Genomic DNA, 12,926 nt, shown 5'->3' with positions numbered 1-12,926 from the left:
CTGTCTGGGTCCTGGCTCCCTGCCCCCACCATGAAGCCTCTTTGTAGCGCTTTCGCTTGGATTCTGAGTGTGGCCATGTAGCCTAGTTTTCTAGTTTCCCTGTTTCCACAGGTGTCTTTAGAATAAACCCCCATTATTGAGTAACTGCAAAGTCTCTCTGCTCCATACAACTACAGAGCCTGTCTCCAGCATCTTCTGTCTGGAACGGAGCTCTGGAAGCCTGTGTGTTGCCCTACTTCTCATCATCGAAAAAATGAGCGTGAGAAGAGGATCGTGAACACGTACGGAGCACGTCGTTGGTTTTACCCGTTGTTCTAAGCTCTTTCTGCAAAGTAAACTCAGGTTACTATCTGCTACAACCTTATGAGATAGGTAGCATTATTATCTCCATGTTACAGATGAGGCAAAGGAAGCACAGAAAGGTCAAGTGACTTGCCCAAAGGCACACAGTGAGTGGTGGAGCCTGGAGAGGAAACCAGGTGGTGTGAATCAAGGGCCTAACTCAGTCACTCTTCCTCTGATCACTTGACTCTACTGCCTGCAATCACTGAGCAATACTGCCTCTCAATTAAGCTGGTAAAGTGATCTCTTGGCACTAAACCTCATTCTGTTGTAACTGAGGGATATTCTTGCTTCACTGTCACTCTCAGGTTCTGCCCTGTAGAAGACAAAATATGAGGGCCAGGCGGGGTGGCTCATGCCTGCAATCCCAGCACTTTGGGAGGCTGAAGCGGGTGGATCACGAGGTCAGAGTTCGAGACCAGCCTGGCCAACATGGTGAAACCCCGTCTCTACTGAAAATACCAAAAAATTAGCTGGGCATGGGGGAGTGCACCTGTAGTCCCAGCTACTTGGGAGGCTAAGGCAGGAGAATCGCTTGAACCCAGGAGGTGGAGGTTGCAGTGAGCTGAGATCACGCCACTGCACTCCAGCCTGGGCGAGAAACCAAGACTGTGTCTCAAAAAAAAAAAAAAAAAAAAAAAAAAAAAAAAAAAAAAAAAAAAAAAAAAGACAATTTTGTCTAGGTTGGGGCTAAGAACAAGGTTTTGGAGTTAGACAGGTGTGGGGTCAAATCTCAGTTCTGCCCCTCCCTGGCTGTGTGACCTCAGCAGTTGGCTTCCCCACTCTGAGCCTCTTGGAGCTGAGGACTGCATAGGACAATGTATGGGAGTACGTGTGAAGAACAAGAGTTTCCTGGCACAGATGGTTATTACGGGTGTGAGGCTTTGGATAGAGTCACTTGGACATCAGTGACTGCCTGGGGCTGCCATGAATCTGGCAGTGCAGCTGAACCCCACCTCTGGAATCAACCCCACTCCAGACCCCAGGGCTGCATTTGGCCTGGGAGTGGGCGTGGTGAGTGATCTCACTGACTCACACTTGAACCAGCCTCCCTGTAAGCCTTCCTGTTACCCAGGAGCCAGTCATGGGCCCTGTTGGTGTTAACTGAGATTAGGCATGGACAGCTTGTGGCCTGGTGCCTAGACTATAGTAGCTACTCAATAAACGAAGTCACTGCCCACACCAGCAGTGGCATTAGGTTGGCCGACCACAGCATCAACAGCTGATGAATACAGAGAAACAGGCTTTGGAGACAGACCTGAATGTGAGTCCTGGTCCCATCACTTAAGAGCCGTGGCACTTGGGGCAATTTGCTCTCTGGGCCTCAGTTTCTCTTGCTGCATATGAGGATCACTATTGCCTGCTGTAGAGTCAAGATGAAACTCTAAAGCACTTAATAATGTGCTTGGGGCTTGGCAGCAGCTCTATAGTGGCAGCTATTATTACCGTTGTTTCTGCTGCAACTGCTGATGTTATTTTCAACTCTATCTCCCTGGTGACTTCCTGTGCTTTATGGATACATCAGAGTGTACGGCACTCAGGAATGGATTTTTTGGGGTCAATACTCAGGATTCAGGTCTCAGTTCTACCACTTCCTATCTGTGTGGCTCTAGGAAGGTGATGTTGCCTTCCTGAGCCCATTTCTTCATCCGTGAAATAGAAATAATAACCACACCTCCCTCCCAATGACATTCTTAGGGTTTAATGAGATGAAGTAAGCATTGATTTATAAAGCATGACAGGCCAGGCACAGTGGCTCACGCCTGTAATCCCAGCACTTTGGGAGGCCGAGATGGGTGGATCATGAGGTCAGGAGTTGAGACCAGCCTGGCCAACATAGTGAAACACCGTCTCTACTAAAAATACAAAAATTAGCCTGGTGTGGTGGCACATGCCTGTAATCCCAGCTACTCAGGAGACTGAGGCAGGAGAATCGCTTTAATCTGGGAGGTAGAGGTTGCCATGAGCCGAGATAGAGTCATTGCACTCCAGCCTGGGTGACAGAGTGAGACTCTGCTTTTTTTTAAAAAAAAAAAAAAAAGCATAACAGACTGGATGGCATCTGGTTCATACCTGTAATCCCAACACTTTGGGAGGCTGAGACAGGAAGAGTGCTTGAGGCCAAGAGTTTGAGACAAGCCTGGGCAATACAGCAAGACCCTCATCTCTACAAAAAATAGATTTTAAAAATTAACTGGGCATGGTGGTGTAAGGCCTGCAATTCCAGTGCTTTAGGAGACTGAGGTAGGAGGATTACTTGAGACCAGGAATTGGAGGCTGCAGTGAGCTATGATCACACCCCTGCACTCCAGCCTGGGCAACAGAGCAACACCCCATCTCAAAAGATAAAAAAAGAATAAAGCATGTCAAGGCCTCTCCATGCGAAAGGGAGGAAGGGGTGGGTCCAGAGGGGAGAAAGGGGTGGGCAATAGGGGTGATGTATCTCCACACTGGGGATGCCAAGCCCCTGCCTTCCATCTTTCTCATTGCTGGGCACCCCTGCTCCATCTGATCCTGATGCCCAGCCCAAGTCTCCCATACACTCGGAAAACGCCAAGGGGATTTCTCACCTTGTTTGTAAAATATGCAGGTTAAAGTAACTGAAAATTACTCAATCCTTTTCGACGCCTTCCTGAGGCCCCCATAGGCCTCCCACACACCAGCTGTATCACCCACTGGGAGGCTGCAGGTGGCTGAGACAGGCTCCGGGCACAGAAGGGGAACAAAGTCAGGGAAATGATGCAGAGTTGGCTCGTGGAGGTTGGATGGGTGAGGGGTGGTCCCGGGGCCTGCCTGCAGGAAGTCTGCTGTCACCTGGCTATCAGACAGAAAGCCCCTCCTCTTCCTACCCAGGGGCAGAAGAGACTCAATTATGGCCGAGCATGGTGGCTCACGCCTGTAATCCCAGCATTCTGGGGGGCCAAGGTGGGTGGGTCATCTGAGGTCAGGAGTTTGAGACCAGCCTGACAAATACGGTGAAACGCCGTCTCTACTAAAAATACAAAAATTAGCCAGGCGTGGTGGTGTGCACTTGTAGTCCCAGCTACTTGGGACGCTGAGACAGGAGAATTGCTTGAGCCCAGGAGATGGAGGTTGCCGTAAGCTGAGACTGCGCCACTGTCTGGGTGACAGAGTGAGGCTCTGTCTCTAAATACATACATACATACATACATACATACATACATACATACATAATGACTTCATTTATGCCTGGCACTGCCCCAGTGTCTGCTCAGCTCTCCAGCAACTCCCACTGCCCAGATGAATCCACGGGGGCCCAGAGCAGTGGTCAGTGGGGGGAGGTGGAATGGGCACTCAGTACCCCAGGCACGGCTGCAGAAGGCCTCTGGGCAAGGGGACAGAGATACTGAGGCATGAGAGAGAGAGGCTCAGGTGGACCACATCAGCACAGCTCACCGGGCTCTCTGCAGTAGCCTCCCAACTGGTCTCTCTGCATCCCTCCTTGGCCACTAAGTGTATTATTTGCACCCTAACCAGAATGATCCTATCAAATCCCAATGCAGACCATGGCTCACTTTGCTCAAATGCTACATGGCTCCCACCTCCCTCAGAGAACAAGCAAAGTCCGCTATGGTCTGCGAAGCCCTAAATGATCTAATCCTGTTCTCTCTAACCCCTACCCCAGTCTTTTACTCCACTCCAGACCTGCTGGCCCCCTGGCTGTTTCCTGTTAGGCCAGCACACTCCTGCCTAGGGCCTTTGCACCTGTTATTTCCCTGCCTGGAATGTTCTGGTGGTTCACTGAGGTCTCGGTTCCTCTGCACAGAGTTCTCTGGCCATCACCCCCATCATTTCCATGTTTTTATCCAACTTTATTGTTCTTGGTATTTACCACCTCCCAAAATAGTAGCCCTCATTGACCTGTTTATTTATTTTCTGTCTCTCCCATAGAAGGTGAGAACCTGGAGGGTAGGACATTGTGCTGTGTCCTTAGGCCTTGAACAGGGCATGGCATTTGCTGAATACACTGAACAGGGCATGGCATTTGCTGAACACATTAATGACAACAGAGACTGACCCACAGAGAGGTGGAAGGGGAAATAATGGATAGATGAATGGAAGGAGAGAAGGAAGGAAGGAGGGAAGGAAGGAAGAAAGGAAGGAGGGAAGGGAAGGAGGGAGGAAGGAGGGAGGGAGGGAGGAAGGAGGATCAGATGGACAGATTGATGGACAAGTAGATTGAAAGAAAAATTGATGGATATGTGAATAAAAGGATAGATAGAAAGATGGGTGAGTGGAAGCAAAAATGGATGAATTAATGGAAAGAATAAATATAGGAAGATGGAAGGAAGAATGAATGGATGGATGGATGGGTAAGTGGGTGGATGGATGGATGGATGCATGGATGGATGAATGGGTGGTAGGTAGATGGATGGATGAATGAATGGGTAGGTGAGTGAGTGGATGGATGGATAGGCGAGTGGGTGGGTGGATGGATGGATGGATAGGTGAGTAGATGAATGGATGGGCACATGGGTGGGTGGATGGGTGGATGGGTGGATGGATGGATGGATGAGTGGCTGGGTAGACTAACAGACATTCAGGTGGAAACATGCACCAGCAGACAAACACAAGATCAGGGCAGTAGGGGCACATGGTTCTGCCTGAAAGGATTAGAGCCTAGGATATGGGCAAAGTTCACAGCCCCTTCCTGGGAGTCTCAGAACTCTCGAGCCCCAGCCTCCTTCAGCACGCCTCTCCCACAGGTCCTGCCCCAGGCCTGGCTCCCTCAGGAAGCGATGCTGAGGAACGTGGCAGGTGGGGGACCAACCCCAGGCTTTATTGGGCAGATTCCAGGGAAGGGTGGACAGGTCAGCCCTCGCCCCAGCCCTGGAGCCTCCTCTTCTTGCCCTTGCAGCCCCCGCAGGGTGGGTCTGGGTCTTTGAGGTCTGGGTGCCTTTCAGCTGCTGAGGAAGCAGCCCCGCTTGTGCCACTTCTGGTCGCGGATGCGGCGCACAGACTGCAGCTGCGGCTGGCTGGCGTCCCACTCATTCCAGTGGCGGTACTCGCCCCGCTCAAACACGTACTGGCGCCCACGGTAGCCGGGGAACTCATAGCCAACCCACCTGCCGGGAGACCAAGGTTGAGATGTGGACGGTCTGCTTCCAGTCACCCTGCCTCCAGCCAGCATCTGACCATGCACTGCCTGCTCACATTCCTCCTCAGCTCCCCAGAGCCCTTCGGATGAATCCAAACTCCTTACCCTGCTCACAGGACCCTTCCCAAAGCATCTCTAGCCTTATCTCTCAACATCCCATTCACGACTCAACACTGCAGCCTCTTATTCTACTTTCCCAGAACCTGCTGTGTGTGTGTTGGGCGGGGGGGGGGCTTTGTATGCATGATTCCTTCTGCCTGGAACACTCTTCCTCACCTCATCCTTCTCCTTCCCCCTTTTTTCCACTTGCATCCCTTACAGCTCAATTTAGATGTCTCCAGACTCCTGCAGGCTGAATCGAGTACCTCACTGGGACTCCCAGTGCCCCTTGTGCATCCCAGTCACAATCCTGATCACAATACGCTGCGAATACCTGTTACTTTGTCTGTCTATCAGACTATGTAATCTTTTTTGTTTTAGCTGGAGTTTCGCTCTTGTTGCCCAGGCTGGAGTGCAGTGGCATGATCTCAGCTCACCACAACCTCCACCTCCCGGGTTCAAGCTATTCTCCTGCCTCAGCCTCTCGAGTAGCTGGGATTACAGGCATGCGCCACCATGCCCGGCTAATTTTGTATTTTTAATAGAGACAGGGTTTCTCCATGTTGGTCAGGCTGGTCATGAACTCCTGACCTGAGGTGATCCACCCGCTTCGGCCTCCCAAAAGTGCTGGGATTATAGGCATGAGCCACTGCGCCTGGCCCCAGACTATGTAATTTTCTTGAGGGCAGAGGATATGTGTCATTCTTGCTGTTCTCTGTATCTGCATACCAGCATATAGTAGATGTTCAGTAAAAAATTGTTGAATAAATTATTATCAGGGATGGGTGGCGTCTGTCAAGGTCCAACCCCAGATTATAAGCCCACAAGTGAGATGTAACCACCTACAAAAGCAGGTGATCCTAAGACTGCATCAACGGTGATATTAAGCCTGGAAAGAGGGAGGTGATAAGCCTATTTTCCTCTGTACAACTTGTGTCACATCTCAATAGCTGCACACATCCTGGGCCCCTTGGTAAGAAGAACACGAGAAGCTGTGAAGGGGAAGAACATTTCAAGAATCAGTTCAAGGGCATGGGGATGTTTAGAAAAGGAGCAAGGGGCCAGGCACGGTGGCTCACGCCTGTAATCCCAGCACTTTGGGAGGCCGAGACGGGCGGATCACGAGGTCAGGAGATCGAGACCATCCTGGCTAACATGGTGAAATCCTGTCACTACTAAAACTACAAAAAATTAGCCAGGCGTGGTGGCGGGTGCCTGTAATCCCAGCTACTGGGGTGGCTGAGGCAGGAGAATGGCGTGAACCCATGAGGCGGAGCTTGCAGTGAGCTGAGATCGCACCACTGCACTCCAGCTTGGGCGACAGTAAGAATCTATCTCAAAAAAAAAAAAAAAAAGGAGGACTCAGATGGGAACAGGTGGAGAGAACAGATTTCACTTGATTTAAGTCAAGGCTGCCTAGAAATCTCAATGTCAGGAGTGCAGGGAACATCAATCACGCAGGAAACTACGGGCACTGATTCTGTTTGGAGCCAGAGGCATGGCTGACCAGAAGATGGGGCAAGGGTGAGGGTTGGGTCCCTTACGTCCCATTGATGGCGCGGACACTCGCCACACGGTCCTGGAAGCCATGAGCCCAAAGGCTGGGCACGTCATCATCCACTATCTCCATCTTGCGGCCACTGAAAGCTGGGTTCTCAAACAGATGCAGCTTGTGATCTGGGCTATCCTGAGGGCAATATCGTGGGGTGAGCGGCTGCTCCCGTATCCAGAACAGAGGTCAAGGAGGCTCCAGATGCCGGAAAGAATCAACAAGTTACCACAAAATAACACCCACCCCCAAACCCACTGCAGGAGGGAAGGGACTCAGGAGATGCCTCCACCCCCAAATTCACTGTAGGAGGGATGGGGAGATTCCTCCAAAGCTGGTCGATTTAGGAATCTAGAGCCATAGATTATAAAACTGAAAAGGAATTTTCAGATCTTGTTCAATCCCATCATTCAAATGATAGAGAAACTGAGGCCTGGAGAGGGTGGACGGAGATCAAAAGTATCAACATATGAGCTTTCTCTCTTTCCTAACCAGATGCCAGTTTCATCTTCCCGGTTTCCCCTCTTCCATTGCCCTCTAAGGAGGACTCAGTTACGTGACAAAGAGAAAGGGTTGGCGCAGCTACTGGATGTGAGCGAAGCAGGCGAGGAAGAAGGGCGGTGTTTAAAGTGTCACTGTGGGTCAGGCATAGTGGCTCATGCCTGTAATCCCAGTACTTTGGGAGGCCAAGGCAGGCAGATCACTTGAGGCCAGGAGTTCAAGACCAGCTTGGCCAAGAATGCCATCTTACTAAAAATACAAAAATTAGGCCGAGCGCGGTGGCTCAAGCCTGTACCCGCACTTTGGGAGGCAGAGGCGGGCGGTCCGAGGTCAGAGATTGAGGCCATCCTGGCTACATGGTGAATGAACCCCATTTACTAAAATATAAAAATTTAGCGGGCGAGGTGGCGGCGCCTGTAGGTCCGCTACTTGGGGCTGAGGAGTGGGAGAATGGGTGATGGGAGGCGGGCTTGCAGTGGCTGAGATCCGGGCACTGCACTCGCCTGGGTTGACAGAGCAGCTTGTCTCAAAAAAAAAAAAAATTAGCCCAGCATGGTGGCAGGAGCCTTCAGTCCCAGCTACTCAGGAAGCTGAGGCAGGAAAATCACTTGAACCCAGGAGGCAGAAGTTGCAGTGAGCAGAGATCATGCCACTGCACTCCAGCCTGGGTGACAGAGCGAGACTGCAACTCAAAATGAAAAAAAATACATAAATAAAAAATGTTGAGAGAGAGAGAGAGAGAGAGAGAGACTGCACTCCAGCCTGAGCGACAGAGCAGGAGTCTGTCTCAATAAATAAATAAATAAATAAATAAATAAATAAATAAATAGTGTCACTGTGGACTGTGTCCCTTTCAGGTGCTAGAGAAACACAAGTGGAGAACTTAAAGTATTTTGAAGTTACTTTCTGAAGTTATTTCCTGGACTGCATTTCTTTGATAACAATACTGATTTGAGACTGGACCATGTGGCTCATCATTTTAATAGGGTTACAAAGAAAAGTCCCAGTGCTATGCTGGTTTAATTCAAGATGTGAGTCCTGGTGTCTCAACTCCCAACCCAATGTGCATTCAATATCCCACTTCTTGTCCCACACAATTGTTCAGATCAGAAATGTGAGGGCCCTTCCCAGGCCAGGTCCATATGGGCCAAGCCCTCAACCCAGCTCGTGCAATGAGCTTGCCTGACCAGCTCTTGGTGCACCCTGCTTCCAGGAACGCTCAGAAGTGGGCAGGAACCATACTCACAATGTTCAGAGGCCGGAGGGACAGTAGGCTGTCACTATTACGGCTGTTGGACCAGGCGTCCCAGCGAGGATAATCCCCCTTCTCCAGAACAAACTGCTCCCCGCGGAAGGCCCTAGACTCAAATGCCAGCCACCTGAGGGAGGAAGAGGCCTGCCTGGGTCACCTGTGCTGCAGCTGAGGAAGCATTCAAGTTTAGTGAGAGAAGGATCCAAGAGCTGCTGACCTTGAACCTTGCACCCTCCCTCCAACCCTACTGCTAATTCCTGGATCTGTAATTAAAGGAGCTGCTAGGACATACCAGGAACTGTCTCTGAGACTCTGGGCCAGAAAACCATCCTAGCGAATGTTACTGAGAATCTAGCCTCTGTGCAAAGTACTCAGAAAAGTCTTTAGCACAATGCCTGGCACACACTAAGTACCCATAGGTGACAGCGACTTCTTCCTCTTCCTTTTCTTCTTCGTATTATATTGTTTTTAATATGTATTTATTTGCATCATTCCATTCATTTTCATAAAAACTCTCTCTGAAGTATGTACCATTGTTATCCCCATTCCACAGATGAGCAAACAGGCCTGCTGTGTGAAGCAACTTGCCGAAGATCACCCAGGTGGTTAGTGCCAGAGCCTGGACTTGCAATCCAAAGGCGGGAATTCAGGGCCCAGCTGGGATACCTGCCTACCTTGTGGACATGGATGGGACACTTACCCACTTTGGCCTCAGTTTCCCCATCTATAAAGTGGGAATAAGAATGACACCTCTCTCACAGGGTCATGAGGATTCAATGACATAATGCATGTTAAATTTTAGGTGTTACAATGATTATTAAAATGATAAATATTAAATCCCATGTTCCAGTCACTGAGCTAGGTGCTAGGTCGTCCTTGCTGTTTTTCTTCCAACTTCAGGTATCCTGGGATTTGCTGCAGATATCTAGGATTCTAGAGAATTCTTCAACTCTCATTTTACAGATGGAGAAAATGAGGCCAGAGAAGGCATGGGAGTTGTCAAAAGCCCCACAACAGATCTAGAGCTCAGACTGGGGCCTCCACATTCCCAGAAGGCTCAGGGCTGTGGTGAGGGACTGGGGGTCTAGGTACTCACGGCCCAGACTCCACTTGGATGGAGCCCACCTTCTCCAGCAGGCTGTCGGTCAGGCTGGGGCACTCGGCCGAGAGCTCGCAGCGTTTGCCTTGGAAGTTCTCTAGTTCGTACACGATCACCTAGAAGAGTAGCGTCCTAAACATCGCACCTCTGCTGGGCTCCCGGCTCCAGCCTCTGCCCCTCCTTGGGGCATTAGAGGGAGGTGCCATCTGCTTTATTCTCTCTGCATCTCTCCAGCCTGGAGCCAGCACCGAAGCGGGCCTGCACTGCCCTCTAATGGCCATGGAGGGAAACGCGTTCAGGAACTTCAATGAGATCAATTAAACTAGGGATTCCAACTCTAATGTCCGGCAGGAGCCAGGTAGGGAGCCCAGTGGACTGAAATAACCCGAGAGGTTGGTGGGGAAATGAAGCTGCTTCTGGCAATGAGGGAATGAGGTCCCAGTTCCAATTTTTTCAAGAGAAAAATTCAGAAATCTGTATTTTCCTTAACATGAAATTTCCCCCTTTACAAAATGAAACACCTGTTTGCAATCTCTGGAAAGACCTCTGCCTGCCCCAAGCCTAGGTGAAGAGGGGCTGCAAAGGCAAACTAAGGTTTTGCCTCTGTCACCGACCTGGAAACACAAACTGACTTTATAGAAGATCCACAGTGAACATCTGTTCTAGTCATTTTACAGAAGGGATCAAAGAAGCTCAGAAAGGGTAAGATACTTGCCTCGGGCTGCACAGCAAGTTAAGAGGAGGCACTGGGATTCGACCCATCCTTAGACTCTGTCTGGAATAGTTTCCCAAAAAGACCCCGGAGATGGTTTGGAAAGGGTAGAGCCAACACATTCAAACCTTCTCTCAGATTTCTAGTGCGCCTCCCTCTGCTAGCTGGCTTCACTCATTTCTTTTAGCCTTTACACCAACTCTGGGCACGATGTCTGGGCACCATCCACATTTCAAAGATGGGGCTGTTGAGGTCCAGAGAACCTCCAAAACCTGTGCCCTTTTCCCCAGAGAGGGCACGACACCAAGCTGAGGTCAGACAGGAGAGTCAGAGCTCAGAGCCGTGTTTCCAGAAACTACCGAGCCTCTCTGATCCATTGACACAGGCAGGATGTGGGTGACCATTTCCGTTTTGCAGACGAGGGAGGATGCAGCAAAGTCATGAAACAAGTTTCTAACGGGAGGGTGGCAGTCAGAGGACCCACCCAGAGCGTTTTGTCTTGGCCCGGGTGGTTGGAAGGATGGCTCTTCCTTTCTGCAGAGGTGCTGCTTGGCTGGGAAGATGACCCTGAGGCCCAAGAGCAGCCCTCTAACCCCCTCCCTGCCCAGTACCTTGTAGCTGCCCCCAAGGCCTCCATGGCTCTTGCCAGCTGCAGCCTGCTCGGGTGCTCCATGCTGTTCTGCCATCTCCCCAGGAAGACCTCTGGCTTCAAATCAAAGGAAAATGGGTCATTGGATCCACCTGGGAGAAGCCAGGTGTTGCTGTGACTGGAGTCCAGGATAGCTACAGAGCCTTGCGGCCCACAGGGCATGGCCGTAACTTATGATGATCGACATTCGGTCATTCAGTCATTCAGCAAACGTCCATTGAGCACCTACCATGGGCCACGTGGACTGAGACAGTGGGATCAGGAGCCCCATTGTACAGAGAGGAACTCCGAGGCTCAGCAAAGTGAGGCCACTTCCTCAAGCACACAGAGGAAGTGGCCTGGGTCGGGGCTGGCTCCAAAGCCCGTTCCCTTTTCCCCCGATCCAAATGCTCCCCGAAACCCAGGTTTCCCAGAGCTCTCTGCAGATGTCCCACCCCCAGACCCTGGCTAAAGGGTGGCCTTCAGGGGGTTTCCTCTACAGGGGTCTCTCCCACCTCCATACTCCAGGAACTCCTTTGTTCACTGGTTACTTTGTTCATCAAAGATTCCATGAGCACCTACACAGTGCCAGGCTCTGGGCTGGGTGACCAGGAGGCACAGGAGACCCCAAATGTCAGGAGATGGACAGACAGACCTCTAGAGAAAGCGCTTGTAAGACCAGGTCCTTAGACACTTGATCTGGGTCAGTCTCCCAGCGTTCGGTTACTCATCCCTTAAGCATTTATTGAATACGACTGTGTACCAGCCACTTCAAGACCCAGACACCGACAGTTCTCCTTCATTGCTACAGGGACAGTGACACGCAATACAGGCCTCTGCTGCAGTCACATGGAAGCATGCTTATCATTGTTGCACCCATGGACACACACAGGACTGTTCTGTTTGTCAGCACACACACACATACGTGCACACACCACAAAAGTTTCTATGGTCACTATCAGTCATATTTCACCTGTGGGGTCACAGGACAGTTTCTCTCTCTCTCTCTCTCTCTCTCTCTCTGACACACACACACACACACACAACCCTGCCCATTTCAGACATCCACAGTGGTACACAAGGCACCTACATCTACACCCCACATCCAACTGTTACCCACCCACGGCTCCCAGCATGGCCACCCCAGCATGCCCAGCTGCACAGCCCACATACTCTGGACACAGGCCTAACCATGCACAGCCTGCAGGCTGTCTGTTCTGTCTGTCCCAGCCTCAGCAGGAAACAGAGCTTGGTCCAGCTCACAGGGGACTCTTGGGGGACTTGGCAGGTACCATGTGTGCCCACTCCCCTCCCTCAGAGGGACTGTTTTGGAAGGTCCCCTGCCCTAAGCACGTGTCCAGGGGCTTGGATCCTGGCCACTGCAGACAAGGGTCCCCTGTTCCACCCCCAGCTGGGCTGTCAGGGTCCTCTCACTGGGACCTGACCCTTAAGGGTGGCCCTGGTTTATTTGCAGGCGGTCAGCCATGCATGTCCCACAGAGACCACCAAAGGTCCAGGCCTGCCAGGGTGGCTTTTCTCTCCCCACCCCCAACCCATCCCAGAATGAACCTGTTGCTGTAGCCTCGGGAAGAACAGAGCATCCACGGCCGTCTGCAGACTCGCCT

General features: G+C 51.1%; 1 protein-coding gene across 1 annotated transcript; it reads right to left on the bottom strand.

Moving 5' to 3' along the window:
* Positions 1 to 5,115: 5,115 nt before the first annotated feature.
* On the bottom strand, positions 5,116 to 11,430 carry CRYBB3 (crystallin beta B3). Its single transcript, XM_017865555.1, has 5 exons — positions 11,285 to 11,430; positions 9,959 to 10,077; positions 8,857 to 8,989; positions 7,105 to 7,247; positions 5,116 to 5,429 (listed from the first exon to the last, which is right to left on the bottom strand). Exons 1-5 carry the CDS (start codon positions 11,357 to 11,359, stop codon positions 5,264 to 5,266), a joined length of 636 nt encoding a protein of 211 aa, XP_017721044.1. The 5' UTR covers positions 11,360 to 11,430; the 3' UTR covers positions 5,116 to 5,263.
* Between the last annotated feature and the right edge of the window lie 1,496 nt (positions 11,431 to 12,926).

Source organism: Rhinopithecus bieti, unplaced genomic scaffold (assembly GCF_001698545.2).
Source record: "Rhinopithecus bieti isolate Rb0 unplaced genomic scaffold, ASM169854v2 scaffold_82929, whole genome shotgun sequence".
In the NCBI taxonomy this organism is placed as follows: Eukaryota; Metazoa; Chordata; class Mammalia; order Primates; family Cercopithecidae; genus Rhinopithecus; species Rhinopithecus bieti.
This window is presented reverse-complemented; position numbering and strand designations above follow the sequence as displayed.

What these genes read in the sequence shown, in the direction of transcription:
- CRYBB3 (XM_017865555.1), bottom strand. Translation starts at nt 11,359, where the DNA reads ATGGCAGAACAGCATGGAGCACCCGAGCAGGCTGCAGCTGGCAAGAGC. An exon ending in GCCTTGGGGGCAGCTACAAG is followed by an intron (nt 10,078 to 11,284) that starts GTACTGGGCAGG and finishes CTACTCTTCTAG; the next exon opens with GTGATCGTGTACGAACTAGA. An exon ending in CCCTCCGGCCTCTGAACATT is followed by an intron (nt 7,248 to 8,856) that starts GTGAGTATGGTT and finishes TATTGCCCTCAG; the next exon opens with GATAGCCCAGATCACAAGCT.